The sequence below is a fragment of the Apostichopus japonicus genome, chromosome 5, assembly GCF_037975245.1.
Source record: "Apostichopus japonicus isolate 1M-3 chromosome 5, ASM3797524v1, whole genome shotgun sequence".
Taxonomy (NCBI): Eukaryota; Metazoa; Echinodermata; class Holothuroidea; order Aspidochirotida; family Stichopodidae; genus Apostichopus; species Apostichopus japonicus.
Genome location: NC_092565.1, coordinates 23,234,639 through 23,254,518, shown reverse-complemented (window position 1 = coordinate 23,254,518; position 19,880 = coordinate 23,234,639). Strand labels below are relative to the sequence as shown.

Below are 19,880 nucleotides of genomic sequence, written 5' to 3'. Positions count from 1 at the left end.
TTTTTGGTACTAGATTCTGTACCCAGAAGTTATTTTAATTTGTTCTTGCATATCAATCCTAACCATAATTTATACCCTAACCTTATATTATATTTCCATATCATAGAGGCTGCTAAAACAGGGTAAAAAATTACAATTCCAAACCCCTAACTCCAAGGGCGGATCTAGGGGGCAGTCGACCAGGTGGGCGCCACTGAATTGTGGCCTGAGGGAGGAGTATAAGGGGATGGTGTGACACCCTCCCCTTTTGAATTTTTTTTGAATCCCAGTAGTGCCTACATGTAAAATGGTGGCATTTAGATAAACTTTTGCCACTCTTAATTTTCCCTGAAATATGCAGTCTTTGTGGGTTAACATTATTAAATTTTATATATATTTTACCATATTAGTTACGGCAATCGGCATCCTATCCCCTTGAGATGCATTTCACGTCCAAGCCCGTAACCTCGACCTATTTATCACCGCAACTCAACCATCGTTCCCCCCCCCCCCCCCTTCTAATAACTTATTGGGAATAGTTTCTAATAGACACTATTGACACATGGGGCGCATAGCCAGAGAATTTTCATGCACGTTGTGCATATGGCGGAAGTGATATATGTTGAGTTGAGCTGAAAACAAAAATTGAGGGGATTCTGAATGCACGTCTGAGCCCAAAATAACAACAAACTTCCCTGACGGCTCATGTCATTTATATATTTATTCAGTTTTTCATCTTTGGGTCATGAGGTGGGTATACATACCCATGGTGTACCTATGCGTACAGAATTTTTTGGGATATACCATATTTGCCCGCGGGAACGCATACGTTATATTGGACTGAATTGCGCGATATTTCCCAAATGATCAGCCAGAGAGAGTGGATACTGCCTACCATTTGACCAATTTGGGAGGGCGTGTCAGTCTTGGTGGGTGGGGAGCTGTATGACACACCTTGGTGCAAAGAATCTGGAGTATTACCATCGGGCAAGCGAGGAATTAAAACATACCTGACTAGGCTGACTCCCCGTATCACATTTGTCAAGTTCATTTCCATCGTACTCTAAATACTGTGCTATACGTGCGCGGAGCGCGCGAAACTTTTCCCGTGTTCCCTCTCTTATATTAGTGCATTGGTTAATGTGGCATTTTCAAGTGGAAGAGAGTAGTTTGCTCAAAACCTTCTTTGGTCAATTTGGCATATTCATTATTATTATCATTATTATCATTATTATTGTGATTATTGTAATATTTTCATTGTGGTACCAAAACCAGGGTGTCTGCTGACCAACATGGTACAATAATAGGGGGTGCGATCCCTCCCTGGGTGAAAGGGGGGGTTAATTCGAGAAAAAACCGAAAAAAATACAAAATTTTACATAAAAGGCTAGGGAGGAAACCCGCTTTTGGACCTTGCAGGCCTTACCACGCACAAGGGGCCAGGCCCTTTTAGGCCCATTTTGACAGGGTACCACCACTAGGGTGTCTGCTGTCCAAAATGGTAACATAATTGGGGATGCAATCCCTCCCAAGGGTGATAGGGGGGTTATTTTGAGAAACAATTGAAAAAATACAATATTTTTAACATTAGAGTATAGGGAGGACACCCACTTATGGACCTTGCAGGCCTTACCACGCACAGGGGCGTGACCCTTTTTGGCCCAATTTTACAGGATACCATCACTAGGGTGTCTGCTGTCCAAAATGGTAACATAATTGGGAGTGCGATCCCCTTAGGGTGATAGGGGGGTTATTTTGTGAAAAACACCGAAATTAGACAATAATTTAACGTTAGAGTATACGGAGGAAACCCGCTTTTGGACCTTGCAGGCCTTACCACGCACAGGGGCGTGACCCTTTTTGGCCCAATTTTACAGGATACCACCACTAGGGTGTCTGCTGTCCAAAATGGTAACATAATTTGGAGTGCGATCCCCCTAGGGTGATAGGGCGGTTATTTTGTGAAAACACCGAAATTAGACAATAATTTAACATAAGAGTATACGGAGGAAACCCGCTTTTGGACCTTGCAGGCCTTACCACGCACAGGAGCCAGGCCCTTTTGGGCCCATTTTGACAGGGTACCCCCACTAGGGTGTCTGCTGTCCAAAATGGTACAATAATTGGGGGTGCGATTCCTCCCAAGGGTGATAGGGCGGTTATTTTGAGAAAAAAACGAAAAAATACAAAATTTAACATTAATTAGAGTATCGGGAGCAAACCCACTTATGGACCTTACAGGCCTTACCACGCACAGGGGCCAGGCCCTTTTTGGCCCAATTTTACAGGATACCACCACTAGGGTGTCTGCTGTCCAAAATGGTAACATAATTTGGAGTGCGATCCCCCTAGGGTGTTAGGGGGGTTATTTTGTGAAAAACACCGAAATTAGACAATAATTTAACGTTAGAGTATACGGAGGAAACCCGCTTTTGGACCTTGCAGGCCTTACCACGCACAGGGTCTTGACCCTTTTTGGCCCATTTTGACAAGGTACCCCCACTAGGGTGTCTGCTGTCCAAAATGGTACAATTATTGGGGGTGCGATTCCTCCCAAGGGTGATAGGGGGGGGCTATTTTGTGAAATCCCCCGAAATAAGTCAATAATTTAACGTAGAGTGGAGGAAACCCGCTTTTGGACCTTGCAGGCCTTACCACGCACAGGAGCCAGGCCCTTTTGGGCCCATTTTGACAGGGTACCCCCACTAGGGTGTCTGCTGTCCAAAATGGTACAATAATTGGGGATGCGATTCCTCCCAAGGGTGATAGGGCGGTTGTTTTGTGAAAACCCCCGAAATAAGTCAATAATTTAACGTTAGAGTATACGGAGGGAACCCGCTTTGGACCTTGCAGGCCTTACCACGCACAGGAGCCAGGCCCTTTTGGGCCCATTTTGACAGGGTACCACCACTAGGGTGTCTGCTGTCCAAAATGGTAACATAATTGGGAGTGCGATCCCCCCTAGGGTGATAGGGGGGTTATTTTGAGAAAAAAAAACGAAAAAATACAAAATTTAACATTAGAGTATTGGGAGGAAACCCACTTATGGACCTTACAGGCCTTACCACGCACAGGGCCTGACCATTTTTGGCCCAATTTTACAGGATACCACCACTAGGGTGTCTGCTGTCCAAAATGGTAACATAATTTGGAGTGCGATCCCCCCTAGGGTGATAGGGGGGTTATTTTGTGAAAAACACAGAAATTAGTCAATAATTTAACATAAGAGTATACGGAGGAAACCCGCTTTTGGACCTTGCAGGCCTTACCACGCACATGGGCCTGGTCTTTTTGGGCCCATTTTGACAGGGTACCACCACTAGGGTGTCTGCTGTCCAAAATGGTAACATAATTTGGAGTGCGATCCCCCTAGGGTGATAGGGGGGTTATTTTGTGAAAAACACCGAAATTAGACAATAATTTAACGTTATAGTATACGGATGAAACCCGCTTTTGGACCTTGCAGGCCTTACCACGCACAGGGTCTTGACCCTTTTTGGCCCATTTTGACAGGGTACCCCCACTGGGGTGTCTGCTGTCCAAAATGGTACAATTATTGGGGGTGCGATTCCTCCCAAGGGTGATAGGGGGGCTATTTTGTGAAAACCCCCGAAATAAGTCAATAATTTAACGTTATGAGTGGAGGAAACCCGCTTTTGGACCTTGCAGGCCTTACCACGCACAGGAGCCAGGCCCTTTTGGGCCCATTTTGACAGGGTACCCCCACTAGGGTGTCTGCTGTCCAAAATGGTACAATAATTGGGGGTGCGATTCCTCCCAAGGGTGATAGGGGGGTTGTTTTGTGAAAACCCCCGAAATAAGTCAATAATTTAACGTTAGAGTATACGGAGGGAACCCGCTTTGGACCTTGCAGGCCTTACCACGCACAGGAGCCAGGCCCTTTTGGGCCCATTTTGACAGGGTACCACCACTAGGGTGTCTGCTGTCCAAAATGGTAACATTATTGGGAGTGCGATCCCCCCTAGGGTGATAGGGGGGTTATTTTGAGAAAAAAAAACGAAAAAATACAAAATTTAACATTAGAGTATTGGGAGGAAACCCACTTATGGACCTTACAGGCCTTACCACGCACAGGGCCTGACCATTTTTGGCCCAATTTTACAGGATACCATCACTAGGGTGTCTGCTGTCCAAAATGGTAACATAATTTGGAGTGCGATCCCCCCTAGGGTGATAGGGGGGTTATTTTGTGAAAAACACCGAAATTAGTCAATAATTTAACATTAGAGTATACGGAGGAAACCCGCTTTTGGACCTTGCAGGCCTTACCACGCACATGGGCCTGGTCTTTTTGGGCCCATTTTGACAGGGTACCACCACTAGGGTGTCTGCTGTCCAAAATGGTAACATAATTTGGAGTGCGATCCCCCTAGGGTGATAGGGGGGTTATTTTGTGAAAAACACCGAAATTAGACAATAATTTAACGTTATAGTATACGGATGAAACCCGCTTTTGGACCTTGCAGGCCTTACCACGCACAGGGTCTTGACCCTTTTTGGCCCATTTTGACAGGGTACCCCCACTGGGGTGTCTGCTGTCCAAAATGGTACAATTATTGGGGGTGCGATTCCTCCCAAGGGTGATAGGGGGGCTATTTTGTGAAAACCCCCGAAATAAGTCAATAATTTAACGTTATGAGTGGAGGAAACCCGCTTTTGGACCTTGCAGGCCTTACCACGCACAGGAGCCAGGCCCTTTTGGGCCCATTTTGACAGGGTACCCCCACTAGGGTGTCTGCTGTCCAAAATGGTACAATAATTGGGGGTGCGATTCCTCCCAAGGGTGATAGGGGGGTTGTTTTGTGAAAACCCCCGAAATAAGTCAATAATTTAACGTTAGAGTATACGGAGGGAACCCGCTTTGGACCTTGCAGGCCTTACCACGCACAGGAGCCAGGCCCTTTTGGGCCCATTTTGACAGGGTACCACCACTAGGGTGTCTGCTGTCCAAAATGGTAACATTATTGGGAGTGCGATCCCCCCTAGGGTGATAGGGGGGTTATTTTGAGAAAAAAAAACGAAAAAATACAAAATTTAACATTAGAGTATTGGGAGGAAACCCACTTATGGACCTTACAGGCCTTACCACGCTTAGGGCCTGACCATTTTTGGCCCAATTTTACAGGATACCATCACTAGGGTGTCTGCTGTCCAAAATGGTCACATAATTTGGAGTGCGATCCCCCCTAGGGTGATAGGGGGGTTATTTTGTGAAAACCCCCGAAATAAGTCAATAATTTAACGTTATGAGTGGAGGAAACCCGCTTTTGGACCTTGCAGGCCTTACCACGCACAGGAGCCAGGCCCTTTTGGGCCCATTTTGACAGGGTACCCCCACTAGGGTGTCTGCTGTCCAAAATGGTACAATAATTGGGGGTGCGATTCCTCCCAAGGGTGATAGGGGGGTTGTTTTGTGAAAACCCCCGAAATAAGTCAATAATTTAACGTTAGAGTATACGGAGGGAACCCGCTTTGGACCTTGCAGGCCTTACCACGCACAGGAGCCAGGCCCTTTTGGGCCCATTTTGACAGGGTACCACCACTAGGGTGTCTGCTGTCCAAAATGGTAACATTATTGGGAGTGCGATCCCCCCTAGGGTGATAGGGGGGTTATTTTGAGAAAAAAAAACGAAAAAATACAAAATTTAACATTAGAGTATTGGGAGGAAACCCACTTATGGACCTTACAGGCCTTACCACGCACAGGGCCTGACCATTTTTGGCCCAATTTTACAGGATACCATCACTAGGGTGTCTGCTGTCCAAAATGGTAACATAATTTGGAGTGCGATCCCCCCTAGGGTGATAGGGGGGTTATTTTGTGAAAAACACCGAAATTAGTCAATAATTTAACATTAGAGTATACGGAGGAAACCCGCTTTTGGACCTTGCAGGCCTTACCACGCACATGGGCCTGGTCTTTTTGGGCCCATTTTGACAGGGTACCACCACTAGGGTGTCTGCTGTCCAAAATGGTAACATAATTTGGAGTGCGATCCCCCTAGGGTGATAGGGGGGTTATTTTGTGAAAAACACCGAAATTAGACAATAATTTAACGTTATAGTATACGGATGAAACCCGCTTTTGGACCTTGCAGGCCTTACCACGCACAGGGTCTTGACCCTTTTTGGCCCATTTTGACAGGGTACCCCCACTGGGGTGTCTGCTGTCCAAAATGGTACAATTATTGGGGGTGCGATTCCTCCCAAGGGTGATAGGGGGGCTATTTTGTGAAAACCCCCGAAATAAGTCAATAATTTAACGTTATGAGTGGAGGAAACCCGCTTTTGGACCTTGCAGGCCTTACCACGCACAGGAGCCAGGCCCTTTTGGGCCCATTTTGACAGGGTACCCCCACTAGGGTGTCTGCTGTCCAAAATGGTACAATAATTGGGGGTGCGATTCCTCCCAAGGGTGATAGGGGGGTTGTTTTGTGAAAACCCCCGAAATAAGTCAATAATTTAACGTTAGAGTATACGGAGGGAACCCGCTTTGGACCTTGCAGGCCTTACCACGCACAGGAGCCAGGCCCTTTTGGGCCCATTTTGACAGGGTACCACCACTAGGGTGTCTGCTGTCCAAAATGGTAACATTATTGGGAGTGCGATCCCCCCTAGGGTGATAGGGGGGTTATTTTGTGAAAAACACCGAAATTAGTCAATAATTTAACATTAGAGTATACGGAGGAAACCCGCTTTTGGACCTTGCAGGCCTTACCACGCACATGAGCCTGGTCTTTTTGGGCCCATTTTGACAGGGTACCCCCACTAGGGTGTCTGCTGTCCAAAATGGTAACATAATTGGGAGTGCGATCCCCCCTAGGGTGATAGGGGGGTTATTTTGAGAAAAAAAAACGAAAAAATACAAAATTTAACATTAGAGTATTGGGAGGAAACCCACTTATGGACCTTACAGGCCTTACCACGCACAGGGCCTGACCATTTTTGGCCCAATTTTACAGGATACCACCACTAGGGTGTCTGCTGTCCAAAATGGTAACATAATTTGGAGTGCGATCCCCCCTAGGGTGATAGGGGGGTTATTTTGTGAAAAACACCGAAAGTAGTCAATAATTTAACATAAGAGTATACGGAGGAAACCCGCTTTTGGACTTTGCAGGCCTTACCACGCACATGAGCCTGGTCTTTTTGGGCCCATTTTGACAGGGTACCACCACTAGGGTGTCTGCTGTCCAAAATGGTAACATAATTTGGAGTGCGATCCCCCTAGGGTGATAGGGGGGTTATTTTGTGAAAAACACCGAAATTAGACAATAATTTAACGTTAGAGTATACGGATGAAACCCGCTTTTGGACCTTGCAGGCCTTACCACGCACAGGGTCTTGACCCTTTTGGGCCCATTTTGACAGGGTACCCCCACTGGGGTGTCTGCTGTCCAAAATGGTACAATTATTGGGGGTGCGATTCCTCCCAAGGGTGATAGGGGGGCTATTTTGTGAAAACCCCCGAAATAAGTCAATAATTTAACGTTAGAGTGGAGGAAACCCGCTTTGGATCTTGCAGGCCTTACCACGCACAGGAGCCAGGCCCTTTTGGGCCCATTTTGACAGGGTACCCCCACTAGGGTGTCTGCTGTCCAAAATGGTACAATAATTGGGGGTGCGATTCCTCCCAAGGGTGATAGGGGGGTTGTTTTGTGAAAACCCACGAAATAAGTCAATAATTTAACGTTAGAGTATACGGAGGGAACCCGCTTTGGACCTTGCAGGCCTTACCACGCACAGGAGCCAGGCCCTTTTGGGCCCATTTTGACAGGGTACCACCACTAGGGTGTCTGCTGTCCAAAATGGTAACATAATTGGGAGTGCGATCCCCCCTAGGGTGATAGGGGGGTTATTTTGAGAAAAAAAAACGAAAAAATACAAAATTTAACATTAGAGTATTGGGAGGAAACCCACTTATGGACCTTACAGGCCTTACCACGCACAGGGCCTGACCATTTTTGGCCCAATTTTACAGGATACCACCACTAGGGTGTCTGCTGTCCAAAATGGTAACATAATTTGGAGTGCGATCCCCCCTAGGGTGATAGGGGGGTTATTTTGTGAAAAACACCGAAAGTAGTCAATAATTTAACATAAGAGTATACGGAGGAAACCCGCTTTTGGACTTTGCAGGCCTTACCACGCACATGAGCCTGGTCTTTTTGGGCCCATTTTGACAGGGTACCACCACTAGGGTGTCTGCTGTCCAAAATGGTAACATAATTTGGAGTGCGATCCCCCTAGGGTGATAGGGGGGTTATTTTGTGAAAAACACCGAAATTAGACAATAATTTAACGTTAGAGTATACGGATGAAACCCGCTTTTGGACCTTGCAGGCCTTACCACGCACAGGGTCTTGACCCTTTTTGGCCCATTTTGACAGGGTACCCCCACTGGGGTGTCTGCTGTCCAAAATGGTACAATTATTGGGGGTGCGATTCCTCCCAAGGGTGATAGGGGGGCTATTTTGTGAAAACCCCCGAAATAAGTCAATAATTTAACGTTAGAGTGGAGGAAACCCGCTTTTGGACCTTGCAGGCCTTACCACGCACAGGAGCCAGGCCCTTTTGGGCCCATTTTGACAGGGTACCCCCACTAGGGTGTCTGCTGTCCAAAATGGTACAATAATTGGGGGTGCGATTCCTCCCAAGGGTGATAGGGGGGTTGTTTTGTGAAAACCCACGAAATAAGTCAATAATTTAACGTTAGAGTATACGGAGGGAACCCGCTTTGGACCTTGCAGGCCTTACCACGCACAGGAGCCAGGCCCTTTTGGGCCCATTTTGACAGGGTACCACCACTAGGGTGTCTGCTGTCCAAAATGGTAACATAATTGGGAGTGCGATCCCCCCTAGGGTGATAGGGGGGTTATTTTGAGAGAAAAAACAGAAAAAATACAAAATTTAACATGAGAGTATAAGGAGGAATCTCGCTTTTGGACCTCTCTTGGACCCTCCTCACGCCCACACATGGGATTTCAGCGACAACACCATTTCAGGGTAAGTAGCAGAGACTATCAGCTTGCGTTAGCTACCAAGACCGTGTAATTTTCTTATCAGGAAAGGTTATTTATCATTATGAATTCTATTTATGGGAAAATAGGTGTTTTTGTTTTGAAAACTGTGAAAAAATACGTCTTCTTGAAACCCCCTCCTGTTGACTGGGGGCACTTTAAGAGGTAAAACTTAAAACGTTGTGGTAGATGGGAGGTCCAGCGATCCCTCCCTGGGATGATAGGGGGGTTATTTTGAGGAAGATAGGCTCCGGGAGCCCGAGTCCGGCGAGAGAGGCCGGAGGAGAGAGAGAGAGGAGAAAGAGATATTGCCCCCAAGGTCCCGGCACCGTCCGGATTCTATGACCAAGGGTGAAGGCAAGGGCAAGGCTCAAGGCCAATAAATAGCCCATTTGAAATTCCGACCGGAACGGACAGAATGTCCAGGTCGAGGGGAGTGGTACCCGGCTAGGTACGCACACCGAGATGGGCTCCGGGGGCCCGGGTCCGACGAGACCACGGGTCCGGCGAGCCCTCACAGGGAGTGCGGAACCGAGGTTCCACTCCGGATCCCAGGAGCCGGTCCCGGAGCCGGGAACCGATGAGATCAACAACTGCTGGGCCCCCAGAACGGGGTAGTAAGGGCAAACGCCCAATCCGAAAAGAAAGCCGGCCCGAGCGAGGTTCCCACGGCAAACGGAGATATACGTATCCCCAGCCTCAAAGTTAATCCCGCTTCCAAGAGGGGGAAAAGTCTCTTTCATCAGGGGAGTGTTGCCCCCCGGAACTAGCAGCTTGAGCTGCAACGACAGGTTCGAATCAATTGCGGAAAGACACTGCAATCGCTACACCATTTATCACTACACATCCCAAATGTGTGTTTAACGAGTACCAGCAGAAACCAGGACATGACATAGATTTCCTGGGCATTCATGGGTCATATTCTCCTCGCTAATTATACTTCTCTCTCATTATAATTCATCGCCATATGTCTAGGTTTGAAACCTTACTTGTGTTTTGTTGTTTAAAACGCTTGTGGAACCCCCTCTAGAGCATGTCAAAATGCGCAAAACTGAAGCGATTCTAGTACAGTCTCGTAGTACCTTGGCAAACTGCCAGGAAGAGAACGTTCTCGAAACTTGGCAAAGTGCCAGGAAAACGAAGCCCTTTTTAGTACCTTGGCAAACTGCCAAGAAGATATACCCGCGCTGTATATTTGTTATGAGAGGGGGGGGGGGGGGCGAGCAGTCACCTGGATTGACACGTGTAAGCTCAACGTTTGCTGCAACGAGCTGTCGACTACGTGAGCGATCCCATGGAATAAGCCTCTCTCTCTACTTTTTGGGTGAATTACCAAGACAAACGCGTTAGTAAGTTGGAAAAGGGGTAGGATAAAACCCCAGCGAAGGTACAAGCGCTCCGAGCATACAGTATGCGCTTCATGAATAATGTTCGATGTTCCGACATTTTAAGCACAGTTGCATTTTGTAGCACCTGATAGCCTAGTCGTGGCTATGCGCTAGGTGGTTTCAATAGGAAGTTGGATACTTCTACTGTACTACACTACGAAATTGACACGTCTCGACATGGAGAGATTTGAGGAGTAACGGGTACGTTATCATAACATTCATTACGTGTTTACGTTAAATGTGGGTTAGCTAGGGTTAGCTTAGGGTTAGCATATTCGACATAGTTTTCGGGACATAAATTGGTGTCGTGATGTAACTCGATGCGTACTATCAAGTGATGATCTTAAACTTGTTTCAAGTCGTTTACTCCTGTAATGAGGGCACTTTAAAGTTTTACCTAGGGGTCCGTTTCTGAGACAGGAGGAATAAGCTATCAAGTCCAGACTGTCCATTATTCATTAGGTCCCGACTGTCTACTATTAGGTCCCGAGCGTCCAATTTCAGGTCCAGACTGTCCATTTCTAAGTCCAGACTGTCCATTTCTAGGTCCCGAGTGTCCAAGTGTCTGAACCCAAAATCGTGAAGGAGTGGCAATTGCCCCCAGTTGCCCCCCCCCCCCTGTATCCACCCTTGCCTAACTCTATATCGGTGTGGTTGATGTGAAAAAACATTGGCCATGCTGAAAGTAAGTCAATTAGTGCCATTTTCGAGTATAGATTCTAAATTACAGCACAGCTTCTAATCATGTTGTAATGTTTAATGCTATAATTTCAAACAAATTTCATACAAAGTATCGTAGTAATCCTATTAACATTGTAGACTAAGTGGCAATGATGACAATACAACCACAAATGTGCTAGACAATATATCCCTTAATAACACCATTGCAATTGATTTGAATAAAACAATGCTCAATAAAATATACCAAATGAAATCATCCCACTAGCATTTTCCTAGCTGATAGCCAAAAGTTGGATTTGTTTCAATTCCAACTAGGTAATATCTTAGATGCAAGGTGAACAACCCAGATTTGGGATGGTGGCTATATCCCATCATCTCAGCCAACAGCTGATTGAGGCCAGCACTAGTTCATAGTTGACCTTAACACCATTTTTATACACTGGAACAGAAATGAAAAGAACACATTTTTTCATTGTTAATTTACAATTTAAAATTTTAATAACAAGCAGAATAATACAATGTCAACCTGAAAGGATTAATTAACTAAAATAACTCAACTGTTAAACAAAGTATAAAAATACAAATATTGTTCAAGTGAGTGGTACAATTTTGATTGTTAGAATTAATATTGACAACAAGATGTACTGTCACTGGACATTTTTTATTGAAAATGTAATATAAATTGATGAATTTCATTGAATCTACATAAATTCAAAACATTTAGTTGTTAATTTTATTGCTTAAATGCATGAATATATATGTACAAATGTAATATAAATTGAAGAATTTCATTGAATCTACATAAATTCAAAACATTTAATTGTTAATTTTAGTGCTTAAATGCATGAATATATATGTACAAATTAAGTAAAAAAAGCAGATGTTACAGTTATTAAATTTCAATAAAATGTAATATGTGTGATACAACAGTCAATGGTTCAATCATGGTTACAGTTCAGTGGTAGTTAGCTGCAAGGGCAGATCCAGAGAGCATGGTTGAGCTGATCTTCACAGTACTTTTCTGGTGTACTGTGTAATGGGGTATGAAATGCCAGTAAATGGCAATACTGCATAAAGTTCATATAAATTGACACTAAGAAGCAATAAAAAAATTGATAAAAAATGCTCCTCACTGGATCTATATACCCTCAAGTTAATAAGCCATTTCTACCCAACAAAATGAATTAAGTACTACTACATTCAAACAAATCTTAAATTTGCACTATCATAAAGTATATCATCAATGCTGAAATGATATTTACATGACTGAATGAGTTCAAACTTTGTACATAATGAAATGCAAGACTCAAATTTTATATTGACTTTGCCACATTTCCAGTAATATTGTAAAATATTGAATTATTCTTTTTCGAAGTGTGGCACACAATTAACATATATAAATCATTAAGCATTGAATTTTATCACATTAAAGTAATGTTTCAGTATTTAAATGCAGGATTCTAATTTAATTGCATCCCTGTTAAACCTGGCACTGCTAAATTAAACTATGGATGGGGGACCCCAAAATAAACTTCTGGATCCACCCCCTTGGCAAGACTTCATCTGTAGTACATTCTCAATTATTACCATGGATGTCTGGGCTTCATTTTTTCCAGAATCAGTAGAAAAGTCAATTAAAATGTTAATGAAATTATACAGTAAATATATTGAGTAGCATATTGCCTTTTCATGAAATTAACTAATTTACTAATGCATAAAATACACATGCATTGACTTTAAAATATGTATCCAACATTGATGCACTGAAGTAATTCAAAATTTAATATTGCTTGCCTAATCATATTGTGGGACATAGAAATTACTTTTTCCAAGAGTTTGCACAAAACTAACATTACAAAATCTACATGACTTAAAAAACATTGCACTCACATTTGTGATATTCAGCACTCATTTCAGTACTTAAATTTGGTATTTTCAATAATGTGTAAACAGAGAAAGAATGAGAAACATCTATAAAAAGAACAGAATACACAATTTGAATTCATTTAACAAGTAGAATAATAATGTGTGATTAACTATAAAAATGTAATCAACTGTTTAACTTTAACTGTTGAAGTTTAAACATACAAATATTGTTATGTGAATGCTATCTTGGTTGTTCGAATTAATATTGACAGCATGGTAAAAGGACTTTTTATTGAAAATGTACAAATCTACAGTATATGCATACAAACACATTTACAAATATTGAATTTCATTGTTAATTGTAGTGTTTCAATCCATGAATATATGTACAATTTTGAGTGAAAATGTAGATTGTATAATTATTAATAAAACTGTCAACGGTTCAAATTCCTTGTTGCAATGCTATTTCACTGGTAAAGTTAGCTGCTAGGACAGATTCAGAGGTCATGGTCGACCTCCTCCTTACAGTACTTTTCTGGTGTACTGTATGTGGCATAATAGAGTACATGTACATGTATGAAAGTAAATGTCAATACTGCATATAAGTTCATATAAATTGAACCAAAAAAACAATAAAAAGGCAAATTGATCAAAAATATGTTGTTTCATCATCATATGGTATGTTAGTGAGGCATCTCTCTACTCCGCATTCCCACCCCTCTTTTCCACACATACATATCTCCAACTGCAAGTGGACATCCTGTCCAAATGTGATCCAACCCATGAAACCGAAAAAGATCAGTTCGGGATCGATCAGTATTGCTAGAATTAAATTTTTGATTATCAGACACTAATTAAAAATAATGTTGTATCTTATATTTCAGAATAAAATCTTATTATCATGTCATTAATGGCTGGAAGTATTTCTGACAGGTTTTCATTCCTTTTTTTATACTTTTTTATATAAATTGTATTTGTATAGGCCGGCTGCCAATATTGTACTAGTATAACAATGCAGATCCTTGGTTATGCAATCATGCAGCATTAAATGTTTGATTCCTCCAAGCATTTCCAGTATTGACATCAGACTCCTTACAAATAAGTGCAAACTGTATTGAATACTGTAGCTCCCAATTAATGCATGAAAGCTCACTTGGTGCAACCATGCATCATGATGTTATAATTAGGCAATATGCAAGGGTGTGTGATATCCTTAATATTGGAGTGTGAAGATTTTTCTGAATAAATTCGCTGGCAGTAATGAGTAAATGTTTGTTCACATTTTCCAGTATCATCAACTATTACAATGGCAAATCAGTAAGAAGCATTATATTGTTGCGAATTTGTAGTGTTTTCAACATGCTAATTTATCCCATTTGTACCATACTGTGATATAGAATACAACATGGTAATCTTGAAGCTATATATATGTCTCATTATTTGTTGCACATTTTGCTCAGCTATTATTTACTACACTACTGTACAGTAGCTCACATGAAAATATACCTCTTGGTTATATATCACTAACAAATGTACAACACAGGCTATTTAAATGGAAGAGATGGTGTGTATATAATCCAGAATCCAGGCATTGAATTTGAGATTAAGATGTTATCTAGAACAGACCATTCTTTATCACAATTTAGATTCAAATAGGGAATACAATGTCAGTTTACTTTTTTCTCTCAAAATGACTTGTCTGAGATCACACTTGGACAAAGAAGAATACAACCCTGGAAACTGGTTAAGTGTAAAGGTCCTAATGCTCCTTTTGTAACTGTGCTTTAGATTTTTTCTGTATAATGTTCCAAACTTTGGATTTGATTTGTGTAATTGACCTATTTTGCAAACAGGCATTGTTTTCTCTTGCATCATGACATGCTTTGTATGCAGGAGGATGCATGGTTTTGATGGCTTTCTTAAGCTGTGGGTCATTCATGACAGCCGTTTCTTCATGTTTACTCCATTTTGTTCTTGAGGATATTACTCTCTTTTTGTATTTTGTATTGACAGTTGTATGAGCCTGGCTATCAGGTATTTCTTGAGTTTCAACTTCATCTATCTCACTTTCATTCTCATCAGACATTTCTCTATCTGACAAGAGTTCTTTATTATCTATTTCAAAATCTGCCAAAGCTTTTCCTTGATACTTATGAATATGGCCCTTTTCAGCAGTAAGTAACAGTTTGCTGACTTTCGCAAGAAATATCACATCTTGTGGAAGGCGGTAGTATTCTTTGTGAACACTGATATTATGCCCCAAGTGATTAGCCAGTTGTTCTAATTCTGATTCTGAAAGATTCAAAATTTGTGACAATGTAGCAAGATGCTTCCTCATATTTGTGGCTGTAAGGCGTTCAGGATTTTGAGCCCCACACTGTTGTGCATATTTATGCAGGCAATCATATCCACGAAGAGGCTGTAGAGACTCCCCTGATGGGCATGCAAAGATGTAAGGGTTTTGGGGATCAACACCAGCAAGTTCCCTAGTGTTGTTCAGTATTTCTATTGAATCTTTCATGTTGGGGGTTAGCATTACTGGAACACCGCGGTCTCGCTTACCCCTTGTCATTATTAGGCTTAGCCTTTTTGAGGCAATTTTTTGTGCTACTGGAAGTGAATCATATATCTCATCTTGAAAGTCTTTTTTTTGCCCTGTTTGTTGTTTGTAATCTTCCAGTTTAAGATTCTGGGTTTCCCCAGGTCGACGTCTGTTAAACATTATCAGTTGTGTAAGAGTTAGTGAGGCCAACTCCCTCCATAGCGATGTTGTTACCTCTGTTTTCAAACTTTCTTTTGTCTCTTTTATGTTACATGATAATAGTTGATACAATTTCACAGTATCAGCTGTTAGTGGTATTTTAGGGGGCTTTTGCCACTTTTGTTTGCTTTGCTGTTTGTAGATTTTAGTGGCAATTTTCTTGTTCCACTGCAATTTCTTAAGCTTTAAGAATTGCTCGGCCATGTTCTCTTGTGAAGCATCTGCAGCTTTTATTGCTTCTGCAATACTTATATCTGCCAGCACATTTAAGCTTTGACCTAGCTTTTTAGCCAATGATGGTGTGGCAAACATTTGCGATGCATCGTCAAACCCACAGCAGCCCTTCACACCTGAAATTACATTATCAAAATGGCATGGATTTACTAAATCTTTAGCTGATTTTATGGCACAATTTAGCTTTTGGGTCTCGAGAAGAAGACGTGCAACAGATCTCATCCTATCTGATACAATGTAGTGTGCATTTGGGCTGTCATTGATGTAGTGTTCCCCCAATTTGCATAACCAAGGATCTGCACGTATTGTTAATACAATATTGTCAGCCTTCATACCTGCAAGTATGTTCTGCAGTTTTGAACTGCAGTCTGCCTTTGTGGGAAGCAGTACTCTGGCAGCTCTCCGAAGGCCCAAGGTTTGTTTACTTTCATTTTTAGATTCTGAGGTGCAATTTTTCTGGTGTCTCCAGAGAGATCTTTTTGCAAAATATCCGTGACAATCTGGACAAGGAATGAAATCCTCTGCATCCAGTAGCCCCATTTGTGGTCTTTTATACACCAAAAGTTGACCTTTTCCTTCTTTGAAGACTTTTATATTGTGGGCATGGTCCCCCTTTTTTCTTAATTCTTCAAAAATGGCATTTCGTTCCTTTGACTTTTTAGGTTCATTTAAGGCCTTAATCACCAATGATTCATCAAAATGATGAGTTTTGAAATGTCGTGCTATTTGTAGAACAGTTTTCTCACAGTAGATGCAGTAGTGTTGTCTGTTCCAAGCTCTTTTTGATTTTTCCTCTGGGGCAGTGTACTCTGTTGATAATACACATACCTTATTACTAGTACTGGGTTGATTCTCATCAGCAGCATAGCCTTCATCTGATGTGTTAGCATCTTCTTCTGAAGAGGTGTCGCTTTCTTCATCAAATGGTACAAAATCACTTTCGACAGCATCATCTTTAGAGTAGCTTCTTAATTGTCTAAGTTTCCTTAGCCTTTTTGGAATCTAATGTAAAAAGACATGAAAATTTAATACAAATACAGAATTTCCTTGAACTACATGTACTGTATAATGCATCTCAAATGGCAAGCTATGCATAACTTTCCAAGGGCAGGACCAGCGGGTCCCCCCACCCCCTTGCGAAAATTAAGAGGGCCCCTCGTTTCAGAAATCCTGGATCCGCCACTGCTTTCCATAGAGTTTCTAGGGAATCGGTATATAATATCTTACTTTTTGGCATGACAGTCTTAGAATACCAACTGTAGTGCAATAATCTAGTTATTTTGTTAGCTTTGAAAAAAATGTCCATCAGTAACTTTATGCATGTTTTTTTAAAAGTGGCAAATGCCATATTCAATCTAATAGAAGTGCCACTGGGCTAAGACAAACACAAAACCATGTGCATGTATTAGGACTATGTTAATATTGATTTGCAAATCAGGTACATGTAAAGTGACTATAGTTAGGGGCCAAGAACATCCCTGATTGCGACAAACTGCCATGTCATATGTCGTTACCAAGAACATGAATTCCTGTTATTGTTTAACAACTGTGACTGAACGTAAACACTCCGTGTGTTGTTGTTTTTGCTTTGTAGTAAAAACAGGTGTCAAGGTACCAATCGTTGGGACATGTTTGCTCTGATGGGGCCACTGTTTCAAAGATTTTCTAATCAAATTTAATTCTGAAAACACAAACTTTTTGTGTGAATTAATTGCAGCCCGCAAAAAACTTATTTGATTGAACTACAATCTAACGCTATGGAGAAATGCTATTAATTTGTCAATTTGTTAATTCATGTGTAGATTTTTGTGGAGTGAAATCCTATTGTGGGTGTCGCAAATGCTGATTGGTCAATTTGCACCTCACTAAATTAAGTTGCGCACTCACATAAATATTGTATACAGACTGTCATATAGTAGGAGACTGTATGCTAAATCTATGCAATTAGAGTAAATATGATATTTGGTTAATCTTGTGTATGTTTTGTGCTAAAATGGAATAAATGCTGGTTACTAACCACTACACAGTGGCGTAACGTTGGTTTGGGGTGCCCAGTGCAAAAGCGACGGATTGGGACGCCTCTGACCTATGGTGTGCATGGTGCAGCACAGTAAATTAATTTTGGTTTTGAAAGCCATATAGCCACTTAAAAATGATTGTAACTTACAAATGATTGTAACTTACAAATGATTGTGAACTTTAGATCAATTTTAATTCATGTTTTAATGAACTAATCATGTTAAGTTGTAAAAATAGTTAGCCTTAAAAGTAATGTATTCATCTTTTCCAATTTCTGTACTTTCAAAGATTCGTCACTCGCTGCTAGTCTACTGATAGGCCCTGATTGTGGCCTGACCATATCATAATGCTTATAAATTCTGGATTTTTTTCAAGGTTTTGATATTTATAGGGTGAAAAGCGTAAAGTGGGTAAAGGTTTCTACTTCTCTTCCTAAGCCATTATAGCCATGCAAACAAAGTATTATCGTGTTGAAAGGGTATCCAGGCCTGGGTGCCCCTTAGCCCGGGTGCCTGGAGGTTTGCCTCCCCCCCCCCCCCCCGAGAGCATGAGAGTTACGCCACTGACACTAGTGTGCTTTGTTCCTATACAAACAGAAGTTGGGTTTAATTGACAGACCATGACATGAAAATCTCATCAACTATTTTTTTAAATCCTATATGTAACACTACTTCCACACACGATTTTTTATGCATACTTTTGAGCGACACACATGCATGCATTGTACTAACATACAGTTGTAGGTCAGTGGTACCCATACTCACTGTCAGTTGTGGTGCAACTGCAGACTTCCATCATTTCATACAGATAATTTAGATTGGAGGATATATGTACCGCTTCCTTATGTTGTTTCTATGAAGAATATAAGGACTATTATTTTGATCTAATTTTAGTGGAACTACAGTAATACAACACTAATGCCTAATACTTAAAGGTAGTTAAGGGTATGTTTGTTTGCTTCATGATTCTACTTTAATAGGTCTCCATTTATTGGTGAGAAAGAAATTCTTCATATTGATGAAATGTTGCCTCTCTATATATATGTTCTGGTATATACTATGAGATTCACTCAGATTGCCTTAACTCTTCTCATGCATGAAATTTAATGCCATCATGGTTCTTATTAAGTTCAAGTGATATTTCCATTCCATTCATTTATCTGCATTGTAACTGGAATATTAGGAGACTCAATTGTTTTTTGAAAAAGTGTGATTTGAAATAATTAACTGCAAGGGTAGTACTGTACATACCTTGGAATCATTTTCTTCATAGATAGCTTTGTCATTATCATCATCAGATGTCTGCAAGAAGTAGAATAAAGTGAATCAATAAACCATATAAATTCATTGTTGATATACAATATAGAAATTTACTTCGCTCCTCGCTTACCTGTCTCCTCACAACCTTAGCACCTCATTCTACCGTGCCTATAAAGTCCTGGTAAAATAATAACACTGTGCGCCCTCTATGACCGAACCCCTCCCCCCCCCTCGGTCACTCCTCACTACTCATTCTACCATTAAAAGTGTCTTCACGTGAATTTCTTGTGGATATATTTCCCTTGGATTTCGTCTTGGTTTTCTTTAGCGATCTTTGGAAGTTTCTTTCCTCGGATTCTTAGGAGTATTGCAGTCCTTTCCAGCCCGATAAGTATCCTTTTTTGTTGAAAGGGAGGGTTTTGGGGACTGTTTTTATTCCTAGTGCGTTTCCGCCCTTAGGTTTTTTGCGGGGGTAGCAGTTCCGCGAACTGCCTAGGTTTCCCGCCAATTTCCCTTCCCCACGCTATAGGCGTGTCGTTGTATTTTCATGTTCATAGCATGTCTACATTGTATTTCTATTCACGATTTCTTCTTCTATATTTCGCTCTCTCATGTTCTTTTTCAGCTTGTGTTGATTTTGTTAGGCCACTTC

The 19,880-nt window shown here is 41.7% G+C and overlaps 1 protein-coding gene across 7 annotated transcripts in view; it reads right to left on the bottom strand.

Moving 5' to 3' along the window:
• Window positions 1-14,456: 14,456 nt before the first annotated feature.
• The window catches only part of LOC139968099 (uncharacterized), a 38,434-nt gene continuing 33,010 nt past the window's right edge, over window positions 14,457-19,880 (bottom strand). For all 7 annotated transcript variants that reach the window (XM_071972457.1, XM_071972458.1, XM_071972460.1 and 4 more), the window contains 2 exons: window positions 19,220-19,270; window positions 14,457-16,952 (listed from right to left, as the gene is read on the bottom strand). In XM_071972457.1, coding sequence (XP_071828558.1) covers window positions 14,715-16,952; window positions 19,220-19,270 — 2,289 coding nt within the window. In that variant the 3' untranslated portion in view covers window positions 14,457-14,714. The remainder of the gene's footprint in view (window positions 16,953-19,219; window positions 19,271-19,880) is intronic.